The 26,688-nt window shown below is 41.4% G+C and overlaps 1 protein-coding gene across 2 annotated transcripts in view; it reads right to left on the bottom strand.

Moving 5' to 3' along the window:
* The window catches only part of GSK3B (glycogen synthase kinase 3 beta), a 141,911-nt gene that overhangs the window by 83,436 nt on the left and 31,787 nt on the right, over nucleotides 1-26,688 (bottom strand). For both annotated transcript variants that reach the window (XM_005143029.3, XM_005143028.4), the window contains exon 2: nucleotides 5,810-6,003. In XM_005143029.3, the coding sequence (XP_005143086.1) occupies nucleotides 5,810-6,003 (194 nt within the window). The remainder of the gene's footprint in view (nucleotides 1-5,809; nucleotides 6,004-26,688) is intronic.

Here is a 26,688-nt window from a genome sequence, read left to right as displayed (position 1 = left end):
TGTGGTATCTCAGTTTTCAACTATGGCTTCTCTTAAGCTATACATTTAGCATCCTCATGAGCAAAGCTAAAATACACAGAATGGGAGACTGAAAGACTTATTTGCTCAAACTTTACAAGACAAAATGCTTCTTGCACCCTGTCTGAACATGGTGACCAGAAACGAAACCTGCACTTAAGAGACAGCAATACTTTTTCCCTTAAAGTCCTCCAACCAGGTTCCCTGGCATGTATGAACAGGCTGGGTGTCAAACTCCTGTCTGTCAGTCTATAGACATGACTGACTACAGCCCAAGCTTACAGATTAGAAAACACCACTCTTATTTCCATCAGGTTACGAGGTATATCCCTCCTCAAAACAGATCACCTACACCAATGGTGACCTTAGCAGACTGAAGCCCCCTGAAAACGCAGCCTTTTTTCAACACAATGTTACTACCTGCTGTATCTTCAAGGGCCAAAGATAACCAAGAGCCAAGAAATAAGCCAAGGTCAGTCAAGAGGGGAACTAAACATGAAGTCGGACTCTCAGTGGTCTGTTAACTACTGAGATTCTGGGAGCAGAAGATACAGATCTCATTAGTCAATAAGCTCACACTTTTTGTATGTGCATGTTTACAGAATGGCACATTCCACCAAAAGCAGACACACAACCTACTAAAAAGAAAAATGCATCAGCTGTAAATGGTTGACTCCTTTAAACAGAGAGACCTCTTGAATTCAGAAATTAATGGAAGAACCTAATCACCTCCTCATCCTTCAATGAGAATTCCTTCTTGTGGACTTGTATTTTTCATGGGACCTGCTACGACCCAAATTGTTGTAATTAACAAAACAGTGGATATAGATTACTTTGAAAAAAGGATATTTTTATACTTAGCAGCTTCATATATTTGAGGCAGAAACCATAGGAACGCTATTCCTCTTTCAGAAGCATTTCAAATAGTTCACAAAAGTACACACACCCAGCAGATAAGAGAGAAACCAGGACCTCAACAGAGACTTATTTTTCCATCCTCTTGGGTTTTTAGGCTTTAAAGCTCAGATTAAAACTGAGATTTTACATATTGAAAAATAAATAAATAAATCATGCAACTGGTCACAGCATAAATTCCTCCCATAGCTAAAAATAGGAAAGAGCACTGCCTATTATTTGGTGGCCTCAGCTTTATCATGTTTATGACCATCAGGGCCCTAGCTTGACATCCTCTCACACTCCAGAAGCTCTGCCTATTTAAATAATTCTGGCAACTAAGCCACATGCACACACAGTTGCATTGCTGAATGATTTGACAGACCGGATAACAGGAATGGTTGTTGTAACAGAATTTGGCTTCCTCTTGCTGCACACTTCAGGTCTATGTGAGCCATTAACAAGAAACATTAATGTCCGCTCTAGGTTATCTGAGAAGATGCACAATTATGAAGAACCCTATTCATCATTTAGATGAACTTTCTTCTTTGTTTCTACTCAGTAGGAGTACTGCAATTCAGATACGAAGGATTTAAGTACTTATTCCCGGTGAGCTGAGACATTTTTCTAACAATTCAGACATTCATTGCAATGGGATTTCTTAAGAATGACAGAAATAACAAAAAGTAGACTAACATTTTCCTATTTATGCTAACATATCTGTTTGCTTATTACTTCTTCTTCCGGAATTAGACAGCAACATGACTGACTCTTACTCTGAAGGATATCCCAAAGAACATGCCAATAAAAGCAGTACAAGAAAATATATGCTACCAGTGTTTCCTTTTCAAACATCACAATTAGGCTGACAGATGTGGATGAAAAGAGCTGAAATCCTACAAATCAACAATTTAACTGCACCTATCTTTATCAATGCTTTTTATAAGGACCTATTCATACACATCTGTGGGATGCAGAAATGGTAAAGATGTGTGAAAGCTGAGATAGAGTCTTTAGGGAATTCTGCCATTTGAGAGATTTTGGTCCCAAAAGCTTGTGAACAGCTGGCTTATACTTTTTTTTCAAAGAGCAACAGCTCTCTCTTACCCTGTTAAACTTTTAACTGAGAAGAACCAAAAACTAAACAAAAAAATAACAGCCCAAAGAAAGTACAATGCTCCATACTGACTGGAGAAAAATTCAATGGTCCGATGGATGAACAACAAACAGCATGCAGTTTATGAGCTACTCACTTATGCATCAGTTAAGTTTCCAAACCATATTATTCAAACTCTCCACACTAGAGATCTAGTTTAATGAAGGCAGGAGAGCCACAGACCAAAATTAAGAAGTCTATAGTTTAGTTTATTTACCCCCCTCAGCCATTTGTCTCTGTCCCCAGTGTTCCAACACTATTGCTCTAGGTTACACTGAACTCTAGACAATACCCGCTTAAACCCCAGAATACTTGAGAGACCCTGTTTAAAACCAGCCATGCAGGAACTGCACTGCCAAGCTGAAGAGCCACTGAACTGCAACAAAGGAGTAGAAAGACATAGGAGCATTGCAGACTACCTTTACCATCACAGAAATGGTAGCATTCAACTCTTTAGCAAAGATATACAGTCACTTTGTTCTGACACAGTCCAATGCTAATTCCACTTCAGTGCCGAGAAACCTGCCATAATAATGGAAAAGGAAAACAAAGACAACCTTCCTCTGGCAATTCCAGCTTTCCAACTAGTTTTAAACCTGGATTAAAGTATCTCAGCTTCCTGTCAGAGATCTAAAAACCGGCAACTGTCATGCAATTTCCAGATGTTTACAATAAACTCATTCACATTCACAAAATGCAGAAGGAGGCTGTAAGTTTCACTCTCTTGGGCCTTCCCGTAGCATCTGAATCATGCTCTTGCAGTTTCCAGACTCCCTGCTGGCTTTTTTAAAAGCTTCTTTTTTATAATTTTATTAAGACCTAAATCACAAAGGAATCATACTGTATGTGCTAAGATAAATCCATCAGGATATAGAGATTAGCAGGCACAAGCTTGAAGCATACAGTTGAGTGTTCTGTTGATGATCTACAGCTCAGGAAGCAACTCTATGCATTACTTTTCTGTTCTTGCTTCCCCATCACTGGGAGCACAGTGAAGACAGGTATTTCTAAAGTGCTCCCTCTCTCCCCTCAGAGGTTGATTACCTTGATTTAAATCAAGCAAGCTATCCGCCATCCTGGGCTGTCTACAAGAGGGTATTCCTCATCATTGCCAAAGCTGGGATGTACATTTTGAGAGGTTAAGTGGCAGATTTCTGAAGGAATGTTACTCACCAGGACTTAGATCCAGACTTAGACAGCCATGCCAGGTGACAACAACCCAGCTGAGCTCTACACCACAGATCAGCTCTGTGAACAGAAGAACTGGTCCACTCCTACACTGCAATCAAAATGTACAGCCAACAGACATTCAGAGTTTCCCCTGTAACTGGTACAGTACCTGGTCGAGCTTTTACAACCAATGAGTAGCATACCCTGAAGTACTTGTATGCTATTCCTGATGTAAGACACATTGTCTCTTCCAAACCTATCCAGGCAGAGACTTTCATCCAGCCTGGAGGAATTTACACTTCCTGCCAACAGAACATACACTTCCAGATCAGAATGTGAAAAGAAAGACAGGACTAAACTGATGAAAAAACTGATGAAAAACTAGGGATCTAAGAGCAAAGGTAAAGGATGATGCGCAGCTGGGATACAAGTTTAGGATAAGACCATAAAACCAAAATGCATAACTTGGGTATTTCTGCACATCTGTGCAAATTAGGAATTTAGAAAAAGATTTTATATTTATATTTAAAAGTATTAAATTAATGCTATCTATCTTTAATCTACATGTGCACTTATTGCTAATCCCACCCAGTTTATTGCTATAAAAGCCTCCATCCAGTTACTGGATACTTTCAGCTTATATCATCATACACAGGCAACTAGTTCAGAGTCCAAACTAGAAACATCCTACTTAGCTTTTTAGTTTAGTATTTGTCCTTAAAGAAAAAGAGGGATAATATTCCAAGATACCATGTTTTTTGAAATCACTCTCTGAAATACAAACATAACCAAATGCCTCTGAATCAACTGCTGCCACAAAACCAAAGCCCTACATTTTGTTGTAGATGCCCAATAGAGATTTATTGGAGGGGGGAAAAAAACACAATTAAAAATGAGATGTCACCAACTTTTAGTATCTGATGGGCAGAAACTAAAATGTTCAACCAAGTTTTCCTTTTGACACCCTACAGACCTCATTCATGAGAGTAAAAACATCAAAGATTTTGGTCCAAAGCACTAGCCGACATCAACCAAGCACGACATGCTAAGGGAAATGTCCTTGCCTCCCCTCTAAAACCACACAATGAGAAGAGATCAAAATGGTCTTTTAAGCATGGCTAATTTTAAAGCTTCTGTTATGCCACTGCCTCTTCCATTCTTCTAAAATAACCCACTCTTACATCACATTGCATGTTTCCTCAGTACTAATTGCCTTCCACATATAATACAGTCCAGAAATAACTCAGATGCAAGAACAATGTAAGAACCTTACACACCTTTCTCAATTAGAAGTTAAATAATGCTGTATGATTAGATTCATTTAAACATATCTTTCCTCTTTCATTCTTCATCTAATGCATCTGTGATATGCCTGTGGTGATGACAGCATTAATTTCAAGACTCAGGAAAAGGCATATACCAGTTCCTTCGAAACACCTCAAAAGAACGGTTTTGCTCCCAAAACAGGATGTGAATTTAAAACGTTAAGCAGTAAAGCTACCTGTGCTTGAAGTCTTAAGGAAAAATGGAGAGAACTGAGGAGATTATAAAATGTAATCTAACAGTCTTCAGGATTTCTGAACCAAAGTAAATTGCAAAAAAGGAGTTTCAAATCACTGATTTTTCTTAAATATGTTTCAACTTCTTATTTTTAAGCTCGGAAGTTTTAGTATCAAGACAATGCCAAGATTATCTGTGGCACTTTCTCTACTAATTATCTGTATACTTTTATAGTCGCGGAGGCTGTGGCCTTCAGCTCCACATCACTGATTTAAGACACTAAAAGCAGTACTTATGGTATCATTCACTGCTTGCACAAGTTTAACTGCAGGCCATCTGACAAGGGAAACAGTCAAGCACACCAAGTACCAAGCATAAGACTAATAGCAGTGGGGATGTTGCTGATTTGCTGATGGTCCTTGATTTTTATTTGGTTTAAACACCACCAGATAAAAATACAAGTTTCTGGAGGGCTACTTGTTCAGAAGGAAGATCTTGTAAAACCACCAGATCATGTTTATAAATGAGATAACGAAGGGAAGTAACTCGCCTTCAGTCCAAACTGCCCTGAGCTTGTTATTTGTTATCCTCTTGCTTGGCCTGAGGACTTACGGATTTACTCAAATACAGTCTTTCACCTGTATGTGCGACAAGCAAGAATAAAGCCCAAAGGCTTCTGTTTCTTCCAGGAGCTTTATTACTAATGACTGGAGAAGAGTCTACACTAGAAAGAAGTAAGCCTAAGACAAGCCTTTCTCTTGTTTCCATCGCTTGTTGTCTGAAAAATCTATTGTACGACCTGGAAACAGCACATCAAATCAGGATGTTTAGCTTCCTGTTCTCCACTACTCCAAATAATCGGAACAACAATCAGTGACTCACTGATTTTCAAGTTAAACTATATCCCTTTATCATAAACCACCTAATTAATCTTTAGTTCTTGATTTTTTTACCTGCATTTATGAGCTCTACAAAAATAAATTAAAAAGTAAAATTAAAAACACTGCTATCAAAGACACATAAAATGAGATAACATTCATAAAAACATTACAAACTTATGCATAGGCTCACCTTAAATCTTTTATCCTGCAGGACTTTCTTAATGGCCACAAGCTCTCCTGAATCACAGAGTTTGGCTTGATACACAACACCAAAAGATCCATTTCCGATAACCTTGGTGTCTGTGTAGCTAACTTCTTGTGGTCGGTCCGGACCTTGTCCAGGCGTTGCCACTACTGTAGTCACTTTGCTGCCATCTTTGTCTCCTGGGAAGCAAGAAATACACAAATAATCAAAATACACACACAAACAAGATGAACAACAAGTACTGATTTCTGCATCTGATTAACGTAAGTGGTATTAAACACAGTGTTGTCTCTATTACCAAAATGAGCATTCCCCTCTATCTTCCTGTAACTGAAGAAATCAGCCTGTCAGTATAGCCCTTTACAAGCATGTATCTGGCAACAAAACCCAAGCACTGACAACGTTTATTACAAACCCACATACATGTAAAGCTTCAGCTTGCGTGCCTTAGGAAACAAAACCTGTGTCAGAGCTTGCTGTATGGACCTGAAGTGAAATCTAGGCTGTATAACAAGGTGCAGGCTTGCTCCGCTCTCTTTCTTTGTAAAGGAAGGCATGCACTGGGATGGGGAGATGAAAGGGAAGAAGGATGATGATGGCACGCACTTAGCTTGCATCTCAACATGAACCAGAATGCAGTGACATGCACTCAGGATGCCAGATCATGGTGGATGCTACACAGGTTCTTTGGTGCAGACACAGTGGCTGCAGGTTTCAGCAGTCCACTGCTGACCACAAGAACAGTTTCCCATCAAAAGACAAAGCCACTGCCACCTACTGTTACCACTACTGTTATCGCCAACTGTGCTTCCCCTTGTTCAAGGTCTGATTTTGTCTGCAGTAAGACCAAAGTTACAGACATTTTGCAGGCACACATTAGTCATTTACTGCCCTTCAGTTATGATGGCTCAAGTCACAGAATCCAATAGGGCTGCAAGAAAAAACACTCTGCTGCTCCACAGTCATCACTCAAAATCTACAGAGACTTCACTCAAGTGCTCACAAGGCCAGAGCATCACCATTACTGCTAGTGAGGTTTGGTCCCTGCTTTCCAATAACTTCAAGACTATTGAAATTTTAGAGATGAAAAAAAAAATGTCTCTGGCAATACTGGTTGAGACTTGAATTATTTGGTCTCAAGGGATCTGCTCTAAGGACACTCTCCAGAGCTGCAATTCCTTTAGCAAACCCTGAATTTCAGGCCATGTCAGACAGGCTGAGACAGTTGGGGCTGTTCAGCCTGGAAAAGAGAAGCTGTGTGGAGACCTCAGAGCAGCCTTCCAGTATCTGAAGGGGGCCTGCAAGGGTGCTGGAGAGGGACTCTTCATCAGGAACTGTAGCGACAGGACAAGGGGTGATGGGTTCAAACTGAAACAGGGGAAGTTTAGGTTAGATCTAAGGAGGAAGTTCTTTACCATGAGGGTGGTGAGGCACTGGAATGGATTGCCCAGAGAAGCTGTGAATGCCGCATCCCTGCAGTATTCAAGGCCAGCTTGCACAGCTCCTTGGGTGTTCATGGTCTAGTGTGAGGTGTCCCTACCCATGGTAGGCGGTTGGAACTGGATGATCTTAAGGTCCCTTCTAACCTTAACTATTCTATGATTCTGTAACTACACCAAGAATTATTTTGACCATTACAGAGCATTAAGCCTCTAGATGTTTCTCCCAGTGCCCTTGTTTCAATAAACAATGGCTTTGCAAAAGATGCCATAAGGACTCCAATCTTTGAAAAACAATAAGCCTGTTAGAGTTTCAGTTATATTCCATTACAGGATAGTTGATCCTGAGGGACTGCAAGGATTAAATCCACCTTTCACCTTTGACAGCTTCGATCTTGAAAATATCTCACTGCTTTCTGAAGTACATAAATAGTATGTATTTGTATCACAGCAGCATCCAGTGGCCCCAAGACTATTCTGCCACTTGCTGCACTAACACAGATGTATGGAGTTTAGAAGACCACACACAGTTCAGAACGGTTATGCCAGTTTTTATTGCCTAGACACCAAGAGTTGACTTGCCAGACAAAGAGCATACAGTGGAGATCACTAAACACTAAACTAAGCTCTGAGAAATGCTGGATTTAACCTCAGTGTGACATACAGGTAAGAAACATCCTTTTCCAGCAACCTGCAGTACCTCCAAATTGAGACTCCTAAAAGCAAACACCAAGAAGCATTACACCCCAGAGCAAGTCTTAATGAGAAGCCTAGGCAGTTAATGTCTCATCCCTTTCACTGTTTCGGACTGTCACACGTAATGTCCCCAGTGGATAAATAGGCATTGTAAAACACACAATACCCTCGACACACTCAGTCGTAGGTCTACAATAGAACTAGAACATTAAATTGAAAAACCAAGGAAGGAAGGAAGGACCAATCACCAAAACACTAAACAGCTCTTATGGCACAGCTCACATCAGAAGGTCTCTAGTATTTGTCCAGGAGCTGCTGCTTTCTGGGGTAATATGACCTAGCTTACTGTAACAAAAACCAGATTCACGTGCCTGTACAACCAGCATCTAGGCAAGCCACCCTTGTAACATTCAGGACAAGTAAAAAGAAATAGCTAGCACTCTATAGGATGCTTGGTATGTTTCACGCAAACCCTTAAAGGATTTCCCCACACAATGTTGATGTTTAACATCCATGGTGTGCTACTGAAGAATGGGTTTTGATGACAAGATTATTGTAGAAGTCTGATGTGCAACTGAAACCAAAATCCAGACATTTTAATTCCCAAATGCTCTGATCTTTCTAGCTCATTTTGCACCTTTAGCACGTGATGACTGCATAGGACAAATCATAAGCATTAGGTAACGTCAGTGGTTTGAAAGCAGAGAATACTCATCAGTTTGTGGGAAGAACATACTCCACTTACAAGACTACTGTTTATTAGAGCATCAGCACAAGTTCTAACTCTATTTTCCAGTACCTTGGCATAACTTTAGAATGGCTCATGTCATCATTTTACCTAATGCCAATGGCCACTTGCCTTTTCAAGCTGAGTCTAATGCAACGTTGTACACTCAGAAAGAAACAGAACATGTTAAATTGTCTTTTATTTATATAATTCAGCAACTAAACCAAAATTAATATGGAGCAGTATTATTTTAATGAAATAATTGTATGGTTTGGCAAAAAGAGGCACAAAGCTCAGAAAAAATGCTGGCAGGTGTTGACCCAGGTGGGTTAGTAGCAGGGATTCTGCTATAGGACAAGCATTTTGTCTCATCAATACCCCACCAGCTGCAGGTTCCTACACAAGCTCAAAGCTGACCATTTGACAAGTGCACTGCACATATACTTTCTGCCAGTGCCTAAACTAGCCGTCAGGAAATAAAATTCTCTTCAGCCCTCAGAGACCATGAAAGACATCCTTTGCTATTGATCAGAATGCACCCCACGCTTTCTATTGAATAGGCCTGGAAAAAGTCCAAGATTATGTCTGCCCTACATCCCTTCAACTGTTTAGCTTCTGACCAAGCGGTACAACTGCACATCAATGCACATATAGCCAGAGGTCTATGACTCGTTTTTCTTTTAAGTACATACACACCCTCTTCCTCCTCTTCTGTACATTTTGAAGTTGAAGAAACAATGAATTATTAGGAAGTTTACAGCTGCTTTCTTCCTGCTTCACATGCAACCTGTCCTCTGTGCCATCTACAAACTCCTTTTCCTCTTTTTGTTGGCTTTACCCACCTACTCTAACTTCCCTCCTTCAATTGCTACACTCCTCACTGGTATGCACACTGGTTCTCCATTAGATATTACTTAGGTTGCTTTGAACTTCTAAAACTACAACACACTCTGAGGTCTCCACTCAATTCAAGTATCTTCACTGATGTAATTATCAGTGTCTCCTCCTTATTAAGGTATGGCTCAGTATTAACACTGAGCACTTCTCCCTTTCCTGAGTCTGAGGCTTTTCCACACTCTTTCACATTAATCTGCTCAATGCTCAATGCAATCAAGAAGTCATTTAGTGGAAACCTTACACTGCTGGATCTAGCCCCCGCCAATGTGAACAGATCACAACCAGAAGCTGACGCAACTACCTATACAGAAACAAGTGACCAGACAGGGACGGGAACTATCAGAACTGCATTGGCTTTTTTCAGTCATTGATAGTTGAGAAGGTCAAAAGATCTGAATACTCTGTGAAACAAATCTGTTAATAGAAAGCACAAGAAAAGTTATCTGCTGGCATCTGATGCCGACCATCTGATTAGGCTATGAAATAAACACCTGGCTTCTTAGATACCTGTTCCTGGCATGTGAAGGAAGGAGGAGGTTATCAGCTGCTCTGAGAGTCTTCAATGTGAACAACATGCTTGGGGCACACTGCCAGCAGAAGTCACAGTGCTAGATGACATTTACCTGAGTATTTTGGCCTACTAGAAGGTTAATTTCACAAAAAGCTAATAATTAGGAGCCCCTACAGGGGAGAAAGTCTGGAAGTGATGTTTATGAGCAGTCTCACTCGACAACTTCCCTTCTTCATCAGTGAACTGCGTGTTACCTAATGGGACACAGTTCAAGATCGAAATATGTATTCCAGGATCAAACTGGAAAACCTCAGGGAATCTAAGAAAGGAGTCTAACCAAAAACACAGTGTGGTTTGGTTTCACATTTACCCCAAACAAAAGAAGTCCAGGAAATTTCAGAGGCAGTTTGGAGCAAACATTAAACAAAACCCTGTGAGTGTGGCAATCACCACCAGGAGAAGTATTCACTAAATACACACACACACACACTTGTTGTAGACAGGAAATGTCGGCTGACTTCTTGACTGAAACTGAATACCTCAAAATAAAAGAGTATCCATCAGATGTTATTTCAGATCAGAAGAATCTCACAGTTTGTATCCAAGGATTTTGGAAAGAGCTAGCTAAAATGCCTGGGAAGTGATACTGATTTATGGAAGGAATCAGAACACTGGGAGAACAAAGGTAGACAAATGATCCATATGACCCTGACAGTTCGATGACAATTTCAGATTAATTACTATACCAGCTACTTTGATAATGAATAACAGAGTAAGGTGGTTTATAGACACTGCATTCTTAGAGGTTGGATTGTTACAGGTTCATGTCAAAGAGGCAAAAGTACTGATGCAAAAGCACTGTGACTTCTGTAGGGTTTCTGACTTGCTATCACATCCTGAATTAATGAGAAAACGTTTATTATATAATTTGATGAATAATCATGTATACTCTAGTCCATAAGTTTCAAGACAACAAAATATAGTAGGAGGCCCTACCAGCACTAGCTTTTAGTCTCATGCTTACTGCTTGTATTAACAAACACGACAGAATCGCTATGAATCATAGAACAGTTTGGGCTGCAAGGGACCTTAAAGCTCATCCAGTTCCAACCCCTGCCATGGGCAGGGACACCTTCCACTAGAGCAGTTTGCTCCAAGCCCCATCTAACCTGGCCTTGAACACTGCCAGGAATGGGTTATGAAGCTCTCAGATACAAGATTTAGAGTTCTGCACAGGGTGGAGATCAGTGAAGAAGCAGCTGGCCTGCCTTCTTAACCCAGGCACAAATTAAGCAGAAGGATTCAGGACCTAAGGTGACAGACCATATCGCCAGACCAAGTAAAGGCATCTGAAAACTGGAGACATCAACTCTGGCTTGCAAAATAACCTGGCACGGACGTTAAGTGCCTTAAGTACAACACTGCTACTGTGATCTAAAGCCATCTTTAGATGTATAAGGAGGGGAACATCAGCCAGAAAACAAAACCCAACTAACCAACCAAAAATGCAGAAAACCCCCACCCCAAACCAACCAAAAACCCAACAAGAAGAAAAACGGGGGAAAAAAAGTAATCTTTCCTATTTGGGATGATGCATCAGCTACTGGAATAGTGCACTCAGTCCTGATAGCTACAATTCAGGAGTGATGATTCAAAACACCAGAGATTCACAAAGAAGCCACAGACATTATAAGGTCAGAAAAACGCATTACTTTGAGTAAGACTTTAAGAGCTCAAACAATTTAAGTCAAAGAGAGAAAGCTAGAGGATTACATCTAAAAGCAACCCGGTTCAGGAACAGCCATTTCAGAGAGGGTTCTGATCCGCAGGTGGAAAAGATACTGCCCATAATTACTACAAATAGAAACTGCAGCAGTTTGGGACAGAATGTGGGTGGACAAAATTAATAAAGAAATTATTTTTTTCTCCAAAGCCTCTGAAAGTTGAGGTTATTTTTGCAACAGATTTTTATTCTAGATGGGAATCTTTTCTAAAGCATACAATGTATCTGATCTGCAACTGCTAGGCTTGAAATAAGAAAGCCTGCACTGGATGGACATGCAACTTTGGGTCTTAAGAAGGTCAGAAGACGTTCAGTACTTACAGAAATCATTCTTTCCTACCCAGTACTAATGCAGTGGTTTCATAGCTCAACACCAACTACTTTGCTTTGCACAACAATCAAAATCTACATCCAATTTAGAAACATAGTAAAGTCATAAATGGTGAAAAGGTGAAGCAGTCACTCATTGCCTTTATTGATAATGATCAAATGATTGGCATGGTTATTTATGCATCAATTCATTGCAGTTCAAGATGGAGACAAATAAATGAGGCCCAATTTCAGCAACAATTGCCAAGCCAAAGGTCACTAAAAGGCAGGAGGCTTCTTCAAGGAGGCAAAATCTGTAAACCCCCAAAAATTTGGGGACCTCTTCTTTTTGCTCAACAGCTTCTAAAATGGCAATACAAATTCAAAATCCTAAGTACTAAGAAGTTTATGCTGGAAACAACTGGAAAATGGAGTAAATAGCAAACAAACAGCAGTGACTGACTCCTGTCTAGTAAACCAAACTATACCATCACTACAGAATAAGCAGCAACAGGCCAGATAGTCAACAGAACTTTTGTTATATAGAATAAAATAGCGTGTAACTCAATTGACCTGTGTCGTCAAGCCTTTTTGAGGTCAGTATGTCACAAGGAAGAAGAAATTAAATCTATTTCCAGCAAAGTGTGACAGGTAATGGCATGTCTCATATATCTATATTTGACATAACAAACATGTAAAATAGCATCAAGAAGCAGGGGCTTTTTCCTTCTCTATTATTTATCTGTTGGGATTAATGCCCTAAAACTTAACTGAAAGAACAGCATCTGGATTTCCTGCTTCTCAGTTCAGTCATTCCAAATGGCAGCAAAGCTTTACGTGTCCTTCAGAGGTAATCATAATTTTTTGGAGGGGGCATTCAATACACTCTCTTTGAAAGGTTAAAACTAAATACTACAAAGAAGCATTCAGAAAATGAACAAGGTACTTAGCAGGTCACAGAACATTTACACTGTAGGCTTGTTAAAACGTCCACTACAAGGTCACATGAAGCTCCAAGGCATTACTTTTTAGATCTTTACTAAGGAAGCCAAAGCAAGCACCACACAATGACAGCTGTGACAGTCTACCCCAGCATAAAAGCAAAACAAGAATACCCAAGTAAAAAGGATGGGAAGAGCCGTTTTGATCTAGCCTGGATGCCTATCACATTGGCCATCAGATGACCTCCCCTGGATCCAGTGGTGGCAGATGGGATTCCAACAGCCAGCTGCTTGAATTGGCCACCAAGGAATCCCAGCAGGTTCCCATCCCACTGACTTAAAAACCAAGCATCTGAACCCAAAAGGAATGTTTACTCACAGCATCTGAAGAAAAGACTCATCTTACTAAAGCCTTCCTTCCTATCACTGCATAAAGTGGTGCCCACACCTTTCTGAGGCACATCTAGGGCTTGCATCAACCATCTCCCTCAGTAACACATAGCTTACTTCTGGTAGTCCATCTGGCATAGCAAAGACAGACAAAGGCAGTACCTTTCTAAGCAAGAGAGCCTTCTCAAGCTGCCATTAACACCAAGGTGGGGAGGGAAAACCCTGCCCTAGTACTTTAGGGAGCAGCATCAGAAGAAATTCTTCCTGTGACTACAAAAACTATCCACTGGAATGTTATACTTTAATTTCTGCTTTGGAAAAAAAAAATGGCAGAAACATACAATTAAGGTAATCTAAACACTGGCTGCCAGTGGGGTTTCATAAGCAGTCTCATGCTCCTTAACAGGTTATTTTTAGTAGGCACTCTTTCTGTTCTCCTCTCTCCTCACCCACATGCAGACGAACGCAACCCCCAGAAGTTATTCAGATATATCAATTAATTTTAAATGTAGATAAGATGATTCCACAGATTAGGAAGCGAGTACTGAAGCAAGCAAAACAGCATTTGTTTTTTATAATCTCAGGTCAGGTCATTCCTGCCCCCAAAGAGCTTACAGATTATGAGTGGCACAAGAGACAAGGACAGAGATAGGGAGTGAGCAGAAACAGTATGACAACATCGCTTTAGCATGAGACTATAGCCTCAACACTATCCCCCTTCACTATATAGCTCTGAGTTCATTTCTGGATGAGGAATTCAGCTATACAGTACTAGGATCCTGAAGTTTCCTTTAGTTGCTCCTGCTCTTACATTGTCAGGGACCATGATTTAGCAAACATTTGCCAAAGACGACTACAGCAGTTCAGCTGACACGTAATAACTTATAAAAACCCTGTAACTGAGCCCTGACAGGGCACCGGAGAACCCCAAGTTGCAAACAGATCGTATGTACCCACTTGTTCGTGCCATTCAACAGTTGACCCATCATTGGGCACCTACTGATATGCCTCCTTTAGGAGCACTGTCAGAGACTGTAAACCTCCCTCACCTTGAGGACTAACAAATGTTAAAGAGCACATCTGGGTAATACCTAAAAGCCCTACAATCTTCCCATCAAAATCTCTGGTATGACCTGCAAACCTTTCACTACAGTAGTTTCTTGTAAACCACCTAAGCAAAAGGCTTTCTACTTACTGGAGACCTCCCCGGGTCAGTTTTAACTGCATTTGTTATAGTTTCTGAATCTAATTAAATGTGCATACATTGCCTAGCCAACTACATCTCTGATCACTGAGAACAGATTGTCACTGGGTTCTTAACTTTTCATTCTCTCTGCATCCACTAAGGTTTCCATTGCACAAGCCCATTCCATTAAGCATAACCCACAGAATAGCCACCTGCAGTAGCTGCAAGTTGCCAAGACTCTCCCTATCACACACTTGCACAACTTAAGAACGTCTTAATACATCTGAGAGGGAGTCTCCATTCTTGCACTAGTGTTTAAATAATAAATCTTTCAATTGTGTTTATTAGTGTTTAAGTACCAAATGTGAATAGGACCCCATAGTGCTAGGCACAGCACCAGGAATAAGAGACAGCTCTTGCCAGGCAGGCCTGCAGCCCAGCCTAAAGAGCAGACAGACAGAGACCTAGGCTGGAGACAGCACAGCCCACAGAGGAAACACTATAATGGGCAGTTGTTTCAGACGAGTGCCAGTTATTTGAGATGGAAGGAAGGAAGGAACGGAAAAAGAAAAGACCTAACAGGGAATAGGCTAAAAAACAAAGAAATTAAAGAGAAAAAGATGAAGGAAGAGCAGAGACAGGGGAAAAAAACCACAATATTCCAACCCCCAAATCCCCAAGAACAACATCAGAACCAGACTAAAGAGAAAAGCAGACAGAAGCAGAAATGAGCAGAGATGCAAGGAGCGAAGAGAATTTGGAGCAGGACTATTATCAGATTAACACGGAACAGAGTGAGCCCCCAAATGAGGTTGAAGCATGCGCATATGAAGCGCTTGCTGTCACCACCACTGCAGACAGTGCAGGCCAGCAGCCTCTGGGTAGTTCTCTGTGGCCTCTGCAATCCCTGCCAGCCCATGAACCTGCAGAGGAAGGAGCAGGGGAAGAAGCATGTAGCTCCGTATCTGCTGGACTCTCTTTAGCAGGGTCCCTACTCTTACACTGCTAGGGGTATCTGCCACAGCTTCTGACCCTTGTTGCAATGTTGCACCCCCAAACCTCCAATTTTTTGCCTAAAAAAATAGCAAGTTCTATATTTACAAGTAACATATGTGGCCTTGAAAACCTAGGTGCAATGAATAACACCCACTTGAACCTGCAGTTTCCCTGAGAGGACAAAGGATCAGGCTCTCCCCCCAGAAGATCCCTGGGTTCCAATGCATGTTCCTCCTCTCCAGGACATGATAAGACTCTACTTTTTGCTTTCCAATTTCTCCCTTCTGCCAAGTACCCCACAATTAGTTTCTGTCCTACTAGGACTTGATATGCTTTTTTACTTTCCAATTTTACTGAAAGCAGGGCAGAAACAAAGCATGGATCAGGAAACAGCATCTCAGACCCAGAGTCCAAGGTAGAAAAGTGAATTGGACTGAGTAAAATCAGTGAGAAACATTGCCTGGAATCTGATACATCAGCCAAAATCCAAAGAGAAAGACAGATGAAGCTGGGTAGGATAAGGCATTCATTTGATGCCCATCTTCTAACACTGTAGGAGGAGTAAGAAAATTGCCAGCTGCTCAGAACCAACACGCACCTCAGGTGGGAAAAAGCCACAGAGTGAGAAGCAGCTTAATTTGAATGCCTATGATGAATCATGTCCTGTGGTTCAACACCATTCTAAGAGTAAAAGGGGCATTACAACCACTTCTACAGAGGGCAAAATCAAGTTGTCTTTGTGTGTTCAATTCATGCTGCAAAACACAGACCAGCTTAAAGACACTACACATCCTCTGTGTCCACCCCAAGTTAGTGCTTGAGATGACACAGAACTGCACAGAAATGGAACAAGTCAGTTTAGGTTAGAGGTGGTTTTGAATTCAAGGAGAGCATTCTCTCAATTAACATTAAGAAACTGCAGGCATGCCATCAGTGCAATGCAGATATTTCCTATGGCAGGAATAGCTATCTCAGTGAAGGAGCTCTCATTACAGATGAGGCAGCATTTTTACAGCTAGATGTATAAAGCTTTTCATCACTGGCCAAATCCTGCTTTTTAATTTATTTTTTAAAGAATAAAAATAGTAGAGCAAGAAGAGGAAGAGAACTACATGTTGGGCATCTTTAAACAAGAGAGACCACAGCTCATTTTCACGTTATACAAACCTGATCAAAGTGGGGCTACTGCCAAAAAGGATGGTCTTGTTTCCCACCTTCACGCTCCTGCAATGGTAAATTTGGCAGTCTTGTAGCCTGAGTTTAGCTTACTGATCTGACCAACTAATCCATCTCCAACATAAATCTAGCCTCAAGTCAGCAAGCTGAACCGACTCATCCTGGGGACAGGCAGTTGTTTGTTAGATCTGACAAAGGAAAGAATGAAGAACAAGTGAGTCCTTTACTGCCTATACTCCCAAATCCACACCCTTTGACTCAGCGCCCTGGTGGAGGTGCAGCCTGCAGAGGCCACCTTCAGAAGGGCAGTACTAGTCCTCCCATCCCTCCTTGTGTCCTGAGATGGCTTGGCACTGGTACGAGGTATTGAACAGCTACTATCAGAGGGCGAGCTGGATCAGAACTGCTTCTGGAGGAACAAAACGCCCTGCCCTGATTCACCCCACAGCAATGGGAGCGCTTCGGATGGGAGAGGAAGGAGATGGAAGCAGGCAGAAAGTCCAGAGACATTCCTCATGGTGACAGCTTGCATCAAGGGCGGGCTGAAGCAGTCAAACCACAGCCTTGGGCAAACTAAAGTGACAGCACCCAGCACCGCATCCACTACTTTCTCCAAGCAAAACACAAACTCAGGCTGTCAAACAACCGAGTAATACTTCAACTGGGGAGGGAGAATGAATAAATAAAATACATAAAGTGTTACATTGCACCAGCACAGGCACTTTTTCATAGACAGTAACTATCTTGCCTTAAATTCCATACTTTGGCCAGCAGAAAGTACTTTTTCTTCTAGGGCTTCTTAAATCTATATAATAGAGTTTATTTTTCCTCTCTCAGAACAATACACTTACTTCAATAAGACTGTTTTCCCCAGTAAAAGGACAATAACATAATTCAAACTACAGAAGAAGTTTCCAAACATTTTATTGCAATATACAGACCTTACTAAAACAAAATCCTACACAATGGGAATTAGTCTTCTCCACAAAGAAGAAAACATGAACAAAAGGAGTATTTCTCCTTGTAAGAATGAGCCCAGACATCTGGGAATCCAATTCCCTTCTGCCAGCACATGAGCAGACTAAGGCTTTCAGGGACAACCTCTACACACAGAGCTGAACTCCTCAAAACTGTTCCTGTTATTGTTTGTTAAGGAAGACTGCTGGAGCTTGACATCCTAAAATAGAGATAGGTATCTGGAAACAGGGAGAGGAGGGCAGCAATGCTTCAGCAGAACTTCCTCTCAATGATGTGAGCAAAACCAATAATAACTGGCAAAACCAGACCTTGCCCAAATTCTGCAGGTTTCCATGCCAGATAGTGTCACTTTTGAAGATATGACAAAGCAAAAAATGATACTAGCTAGTATCGCTATAATTAGTAGGTAGATGCTAAGCCTAAAAAAATACAAGAGTAAATTTTGAGACATTAAACATGTCAATGTCTGCAAAAGTTGTATACTAACAGGGGAAGTTTAGATTGGATATAAGGAAGAAGTTCTTTACTGTTAGGGTGGTGAGGTACTGGAATGGGTTGCCCAGGGAAGCTGTGAATGCTCCATCCCTGGTGGTGTTCAAGGCCAGGCTGGACAGAGCCTTGGGTGGCATGGTTGAGTGTTAAGTGTCCCTGTCCATGGCAGGGGGGCTGGAACTGGATGATCTTAAGATCCTTTCCAACACTAATATTCTATGATTTTATGATTCTACCCACAAAAGGAGGCTTTTCAAGGCCTGCTGTTCCAAATCTATGTAGGTTTTGAAAGCACCTGAGGCTTTCTTGCCAGTAGCACAGCAAGTTTTCTTAATTAGAAGCTTGACAGTCTTTGAGCGAAAACAGACCAAGGTCTTAACATTGCTGCCTATTCCTTCTCCTCCTACGTATGTTCTCATCCTAGGAATCTCAAGCAAGATAAACCAGGCATTATGAAGCCAAGACTCTGTGTACATGCAAAAGATTACCATTTCTGGAAGGGGATAATGGAGAATAATGATGTGACTGAAGAATAGGCATCTTTCTCAGAGAAGAGTAGACAGAGGAGCAGTCTAATGTTCTTCTGCAGAGATTTACCTGATTCAGAAGACAGTAACTAACAAACAAAGCATTTTGAACAATATGATTCCTTTATTAGGAAGGCTCAGATAGAAGAAGGATACTCAAATATGGTATCTACCGAGATAAAGGAAGCACATAAGGGCAAAAGCACAGGTTCATCCATCCTGTTTTCCATTCTCTTACGGCAGCCAACAGGAAGTGTTTAAGGGAGAGGATGAAACAGCCTAAGCTTGAAAAGACAGCTATCCCAGCACACTCTCCCAGCCCCCAGCTATGGATGGCTTGCGAACTTCCAAAGCCAAAGGCAGTACTTCTGGATTTTTCTTTCTGCCTTTGCAAACCCAGCCCAAGATCTGAAGATACTACAAACAATAAACCAACCAACCCTTTCTTTGCAGACCTAAGAAGTGACATCTCAAAAGCATGTTAGCGTCAGGGCTACCTATTAGAAGATGAAACTTTATCTCAACATCTACAGTAGCAAGCAGTGCCTACTCTGTTCAAAGTCCAGGATGGCTAAGGCATGTGCATATTGGGCAGCACCTAGGCACTTTTTACTAAGCAGGGTTAGACTTCACCTTATTAAGAAACTCATCTTTCACCCTGGGATTGGATGGAAACAAATATAATGTAAAATTGACATCTTTAAGCAGACTAAATAAAAGAAGATCAGAAACACATTGCAGGAGTTTGGGAACAGGAGGAAATCACAGTAACAGAAAATAAGTATCAAGTACTGTTGACTCAGAGGTGGGAAGAAAGTCATTCCTGGAAAGGAGCACACGGAATGCTTGAATGCTTGCCTTTTGGTGGAGATGGCAAGTGTTGAATCAAAGTTATTTGCCACAGCAGCAGCCACTCACCTGGCAGCCTGGCACTGTATGAATGCATAAATCAAACTTCCCATAGAAGGATTTTGGTAAAAGCAAGATGAGGCCCATTACCTTAAAAAGCTATGGCAAAAAACACCAAGAAAGCAGGAAACTTTGCTCATGTTTCTGTTTACCTAACATTATTCTGAAATAGACCCTTTGTTCTTCCTTTAGTAAAAACATTCTTCTTCATAAACATGTTTCTCTAACAACCAAATCAGTAACCATCCTTTATCTGCCAAGGAATGAACTTGGAATTCTGTTTTCCTTTATACTTGCATAGAAGAAAACATCTCATAGCACTTTAGATCCTTGACAAATCAAACAGCACTACAATTCAGTGTGCAATGAAGGAGAAACAGCTCTTTTCCCGGTATCTTCTTTGAAACACTGACATGTAAGTGAGTTGGTACACAATTTTACATTTGTGTGATCAGTTTTCGAAACACAAGATGAGCTGAAAATACAATCGACATTTTAAACTAATTATGGTCCTTTTCAGTTTGTTACAACCAAAGAGTCTGATAGGGCAAATATGAACTACTGGAAGTAATGCACACTGCCTCCATCACAAATGAAAGAACAAAGAAAAACCTTTAGGTACTTTTATATACACTGCCCATCATCAAAGGAGGTTAATGTATGAGTTCATCAAAATTAGATGGTTGGTAAACTTTAAACTCAAACTCATCCCCTTTCCAACAGCAAAGATTACGACAATACTGACATTACTCAGAGGTCTTTTAATTTAATGATTGATCCCCACCTATCACAATGATGCATCTCCATCTACCTTTACACTCAGCTGATTTGCCAATGCAGGGGAATTATTCCTCAGAAAGGCAGAATCAGATTAAGTGTATAGGAGGCATCACACCTGTGCCAACACTTGTACGTACACTTGGTTTCATCCATAACTCCAAGCACTTCAGAAGTTCTCTTCATCACCAGAGAATTTACCCAAGATTAGGCCATAAGAGTAGAAAGACAGGACATTTTATTACAGCATTAGAAATTGCATCCTGAGGAGAGAACACTGTTTGTCATTACAGGGACCAGTGGACTTCTGAGACTTGGAAGCAGAAAGTTGCTTATGCAACAAGAAAGCACTGACATTAATTATACTGCAATTTCTTAAACAGATAAGTTAATTATTCCCTTGATATAGTAAAACTGAAAGACCCACAGCTAAGATAAGAACATGATCCCATAAAGCATCTCAGGTCTTCGCACTGTCTAAGAAACAACACTAGGTAAAACCTCAGCCAGAAGAACTAACAGGGTTAGCACTGACAGGTTTTCACATAATTAAAAGAAGGGATCCCAAGAATACCCCTTATGTTTTAAACATAAGACACACATTATGTATGGTGTTTAACAGCTGTAAACTGTTTTCATTGAAACTGAACTTCTTTCAATTTCAATCCATCCTCCTACCATTTGCCCCACCAGATATAAAGTCCCCACAGCAGCCACACAGGACAGACCAATGCAAAATCATCTGCAAAATACACTCATATAACAGAAAAATATATAGTCATGTGCACACAAAAATATTAACTCAGACAATCCATCTTTCAAAAACCACACAGTCAGCCAGTCCAATTATGAGAAACAAAACTTGTAACAGGAATTTTCCCTTATGACAAGAATTGTTTCATATACAGATGCTTAATGGCTTCCAACAGCCAGGTTGAGCTTCAGGTTTTTACAGCCATCAGCCCCATCTCCAACATGATGCAGGGTTTTACAGCCATCAGCCCCATCTCCAACATGATGCCATGGCTTTGCTTCAGAACTACAATGTCTCTTGCAAGTATGTAGTGGATTCAGAGTGTTTCAGTTTTACAAGTACATGTCCTTTTACTTTCCATTATTTCAGTTTTAGCATCAACAGGGACAATCTGAATGCAATAAAGGTTATTTCAAGCAGAAAAACCATTTACTGTCTTCCATACTTCCTATAAGGATTCAAAATTTACTGTCACCAACACAAGTTTTTCTAGATCAAAGCAGTGCCACCGAAATTCAATATTCTATTACTGTACCCTATGGCCACAAGTCAACATTTGCTGCCTATTACACATTTGAAATGAACTATGACACTGTACCGAGAATGGCAGCAGTGAGCTTCATGGAGGCAGCATCACAACCATCACAGCAGCCATAACTGCCAAGTATTATTGCCTGTTAAACCTGGCTAGGACTCCTAACATCCTGGTTTTACATACAGTTGCTTGCATAGCTGAAAGTTGCTCCCCTCTGCTAGCTCGGTCAGATTAAGTCTCCCACACACCACGGCAGCGTAGTCCTCTCCCTGCTACCATCATTCACCACGCACTAAATCACACTGATGAAACTGTTTGTGTGGCTATGCTATAAACATCAGTAAAGTCATCTGGGAAGGAAACCAAGCTATGTTTTTTATTAAAAGACTTACACTTGCAAGGCTGGATCATCTCCCTGACTGGGTTCACAGCACAGCTGGGGAAGAAGCTAGCATATGGACTGAACAGCTCAGGGTCAGGCAGGAAATTAAATGAGCCCTCCCACTAGGAAGGTGAATATAAATCTGTACTCAGAAAAAAAGCAGCACAGGGTAAGAGGTTTGTCAGCCTTAGCACAGGTATCTGCCTTTATCAGATCTACCATGTGCCTAATTTAGGTCTAATATGGCACAGAACATAGTACAGTTAAAGTCTACAGGACTGCTCTAGTTATAATTGAGCCTTCACTTCCCACTATCCAACCCTGCAGGTTTGTGCATACTAGGTCAGAAGAAACTTCACATTACTTGCAGGTTTCTTTCAAGTTCTTCAATAACCGGCCTAGTGGGCTCCAGTGGGAATCTTAAGAGCTACCTGGTAAACTTGATCTCCATCCATGGCAAGATTGCAGATACAGGGGCACAACAACCAACCCGCTGGGACAAGCTGAACATGGCTCTGGCAAAAAGAAACCCTGCTGGCACGCCAAGCATACAGGTAATGGGATCCAAGGAAAACACATACTTGGACTTTCAAAATGCCCAAGCTGCATCTTTAACAGTCCATGGCAAGAAGTCAAGTTGCCTGGTTATAGAGGAAAGGTCCACTTATGGCCAGAAAGCTGGCTATAGATTAGGAAGCAAGGGTAAGACTTAATAGTCAACTTTCCACTATAGAGTCAATAGTGGAGCTGGCCTGGCATCATTGCTAGGACTCATGCTATTTAGCATCTTCAGTGACCTGGAAAGAAGTGAAATTCTCCAAGTCTGCAGACAAAGCTAAGCTTTTTCAGGTCAGCCAGCTGCAATGGCAGTGACTATGCATTCTGGAAGGACCACACTAAACTGAATAAGCAAAGTGTGGTACCTGAGCTTCAATGCAGATAGGTCTAAGACAAAACATATAAATTTATAGCTGGAGTTCATAATTCAAAAGAATTAACCTTGAAGTCCTCAGGAATGACTGGCTCAGTGCATCACATTCACCAAAAACATGATCTAGATGTTGGACATCATCAGGAAGGAACTGAGCACACAGCAGAAAGTTATTTTCCTGCTATGTAAAGACTTGGAGCTCTACAGTCATAAGAACCAAGATGTGGAGACAAGAATGGCATGCAAACAGGGCAGAGGAGAATTAAAAAAGGTAGAGAAAAGAAAAGGAGACAATTAAAGGAGTAAAGCGACAGAGCAGCTGTCTTGGGGGAAAAGAATGAAGAGGTTGGGGCTCTTTAATTTGGATGCAAGATGAGGGGCGGGAGGGTATAATATATTTAAAGCTTATAAAAACCTGATGGCAGTAGGTAAAAACCAACATTGCTGGCAAGGAACTCTAGGAATCTGAAACCACAGGATGGTGAACAGATACTAAAGGGAACAGACAAGGATTTACCCTCTAATGCTGCCAGTCTGATGAGTGGATGCCAGAACAGTAGGACAGCAAGCCACAGAGCAGCCATGCTCACATGTTCTTCCTAACTAGCAATGTCACTGCCAGGATAGAAGACCACTTGTTTGGCTACCACATAAACTACTGACCCAAGCCAGTATGGTATTTCTTACCTTCTAAATCAAAACTGGAGAGATAAATGTTAATGTGAAATTTCCTGACTTACCATCAGGAAAACTTCTTAATATACAATTTAATGATCTGATGTCCGTTATATTCTTACAAGGAGACCCTCTCTGAAGAATAGAAGTGCAGATGCTAAATAAGATGTAGTGAGGAAGTTGGCTCTCAAGATGGAGGAGAACAAAGAGGAAGATGAGAACCTTAGCTATCTCTATTATACAATACTCTCGGTACTTAAGAGTCAAGAACAACTTACTTCCAAAACAGCTACACAGCTCCATGCCACAGGCTCCATCTCTGAAAGCTTCAATGCCAGCAAAGGCAGCCCAGGTTAGAAGTGGTCTGTCTGCCGCTGGCCACATGACCAACCGTGGTTATGGTTCCTTGATGTCATCTCATGGGAATTCTACCTGGAGTAAAACACCCCTTTAAAAGGCAACATCTCCTTCTCCACAAAGGCTCATCCTCTCCAGGCAAGTCTTAAATTAGGAGGGACAGAAAAACAAAACAACTGAGTCACTGCACACTATCTCAGCTGCTGATGTTTCTTCAAAAGAGACAAGACTAAGGTAAGCATTTGTACTTGGCTGGTTTCAAATACTGGCAAATACAACAGTCTCACCAGTATTCCTCTATGCCTTGGAAACACCATGGAAGCAGGGAGGTAGTGAGACTCTCATCCTAACTGCTGCTGCTGCAGCTATACAGCCTACTTTTCTGACCCAGGCCTCTTGAGTACCCAAGATGCAGGTGGCTTATTTCCTTCCCATGTTTTCCTCAAAGCAGTCACCTGCTCTGCTTCATTGCTTCCTGCTCCTACCACAGTGGATGGCAGAAGTTAGCAGAAACAGGTTCTGAAAGCACTGGGACTGACACAGTCCTGGAGGTCATCTTAAGGGAATGAGAGATGTGCTCTGTTACAGGTTCTCAGCAGATGGGCAGAGCTGTCTCCTCCTGGAGTTAAGCTTCAGGGGCAGCAAAGGTGTATGTTTCAGTACAGGGCCAGTACTCCTCGGGAACACAACTTAATATTGCTTTGATCTCTTGTTCTTTACAAGATGGTCTGGAAACAGCTTTTGATGCTACATGAGATTGCAATATAAGACAGACCTAGAGCACGCTAGCTCTTTGTACCTTGAGACAGGAGCTGCATAGAACAGAACTCTTATCCAGTGTACAGTCTCAATCATAGTTGAGGCAAAATGGTTCAAGAGCACTTGACTGAGCTGAGACCTGGCAACACAAACAGACCCTGAGCTGCTACCTGGTCTAATCAGCCACACTGGACATGAAAACTGTGGGACCAAGGGATCCAATACAATTCTTGCCTTGGGTCAGCATCCTGACCCCACTGGAGATGGAGCTCAGTGGCACCTTCCAGGACCCTGTGAGGCTGTGGGGAGATCAAACCTGCTGCAAGACCATGCTCTCTCTCCTTCCATTTGCAGGCTGTGAGGAATCAGCATTTATGGCAACAATAGAGGAACTGGAAGAAAAATGATCCAAGGCTTTTCCATGTCTTCAGATATCAGTGACAGAAAATGACCCATTTAAGTGGCACCAGAGAGAAGAACCCAGCCTGAAGCACTGTAAGAACACAGAACCACCTGAAGCATGGTTCAGCACTTGATCAATCAAATATACAGCAATGCGAATACCCTAAGCACTAAAGACCAACGGCTTCATCCCCACTTAAAACCATTCCAATTGCCATTTTAAGCGATTAAGAACACATCCACACAACTTGCAACAAGCAGGTATAAAAACAACAAGTTTTGTTTTACTAAGGGATGAAGATTCAGAGTATATTTTAAATTACTAGTCAGTTTCTGCCCATGTATTTAGATTAAGATATGGTAAAAGTCAACAGTTCCTAACCCTAAACACAAGACCTTCTTTCTCCCATCTCAAGCTAGGAAAGTGTTGTAATTCCAGGCAGCAGTGTTTGGGAACAGTTGACAATTACAAAATCAGGTACAACAGGCAGTTTTTGTTTGTTTTAATGCGAAACACAGCCAAGTTGAGCTCAGCACATATTGGTTTACTCGGAAGGCAAGCACAACTCCAAATCCCCATAAAACTGCACAGATCTGGTGGCATTACTGGATTTAAACTAAAATTAGTTTCTCAAACATACTTATACAATGTTCCAGACCAGTTACTTCCATCTGACAGAACTTGATATTGCCTAGCTTCATTGTATCTTTCCTAATTTGAACTCCCATATTCTTTTGCTGTTTACTCCAGTTGCCTCTTGAGAGCTATTTTCCTTCTTTCAGCACTTCTTCTGCCCTGCTTCTTCCTTGTCTGTGACTCAGAATTATGGTGGCAACCTCTAGTTTTCCCCCTTCTATTCCCTAAAATGGGAAGAGTATCTCTCCTTGTACCTGACCGCCTATACTAATCTGTCTCAAGAGGTGAGTGATGAAGCCCCTGACGTTATTTCAGCCTCCCTTGCAGCTATACAGCCTCCCTGTCATTAAAAGCAAAGCTCAATTTGTGTACAAATCACCACTGTCCAGGTATACACACAACCACATAGTGGTCTACATAGCGTTTATCCAGCAAGCATCAGTTACCCATTTGAGGCTGCAAGTCCCCTCAGAATTTAAAACCATCCCACCTAAAGGCTGAGGTGTGGAAAAAGAAGTGCAGAGCACCACAGAGTTAAAATGACAGAGTATGTGAAGGGGCTGCAAGCACTGACAATCCTGGGTGGCTGAACAACCCCTGACAGTAAGAACTGCCTCACACCCCACCGTGGTGACAGCTCAGCCTTGAACACACATATGCATGAAGGCTTGTGCCCCCTCACCTGGGCTGGCACTCCT

Source organism: Melopsittacus undulatus, chromosome 2 (genome assembly GCF_012275295.1).
Source record: "Melopsittacus undulatus isolate bMelUnd1 chromosome 2, bMelUnd1.mat.Z, whole genome shotgun sequence".
NCBI lineage: Eukaryota > Metazoa > Chordata > Aves > Psittaciformes > Psittaculidae > Melopsittacus > Melopsittacus undulatus.
This window is presented reverse-complemented; position numbering and strand designations above follow the sequence as displayed.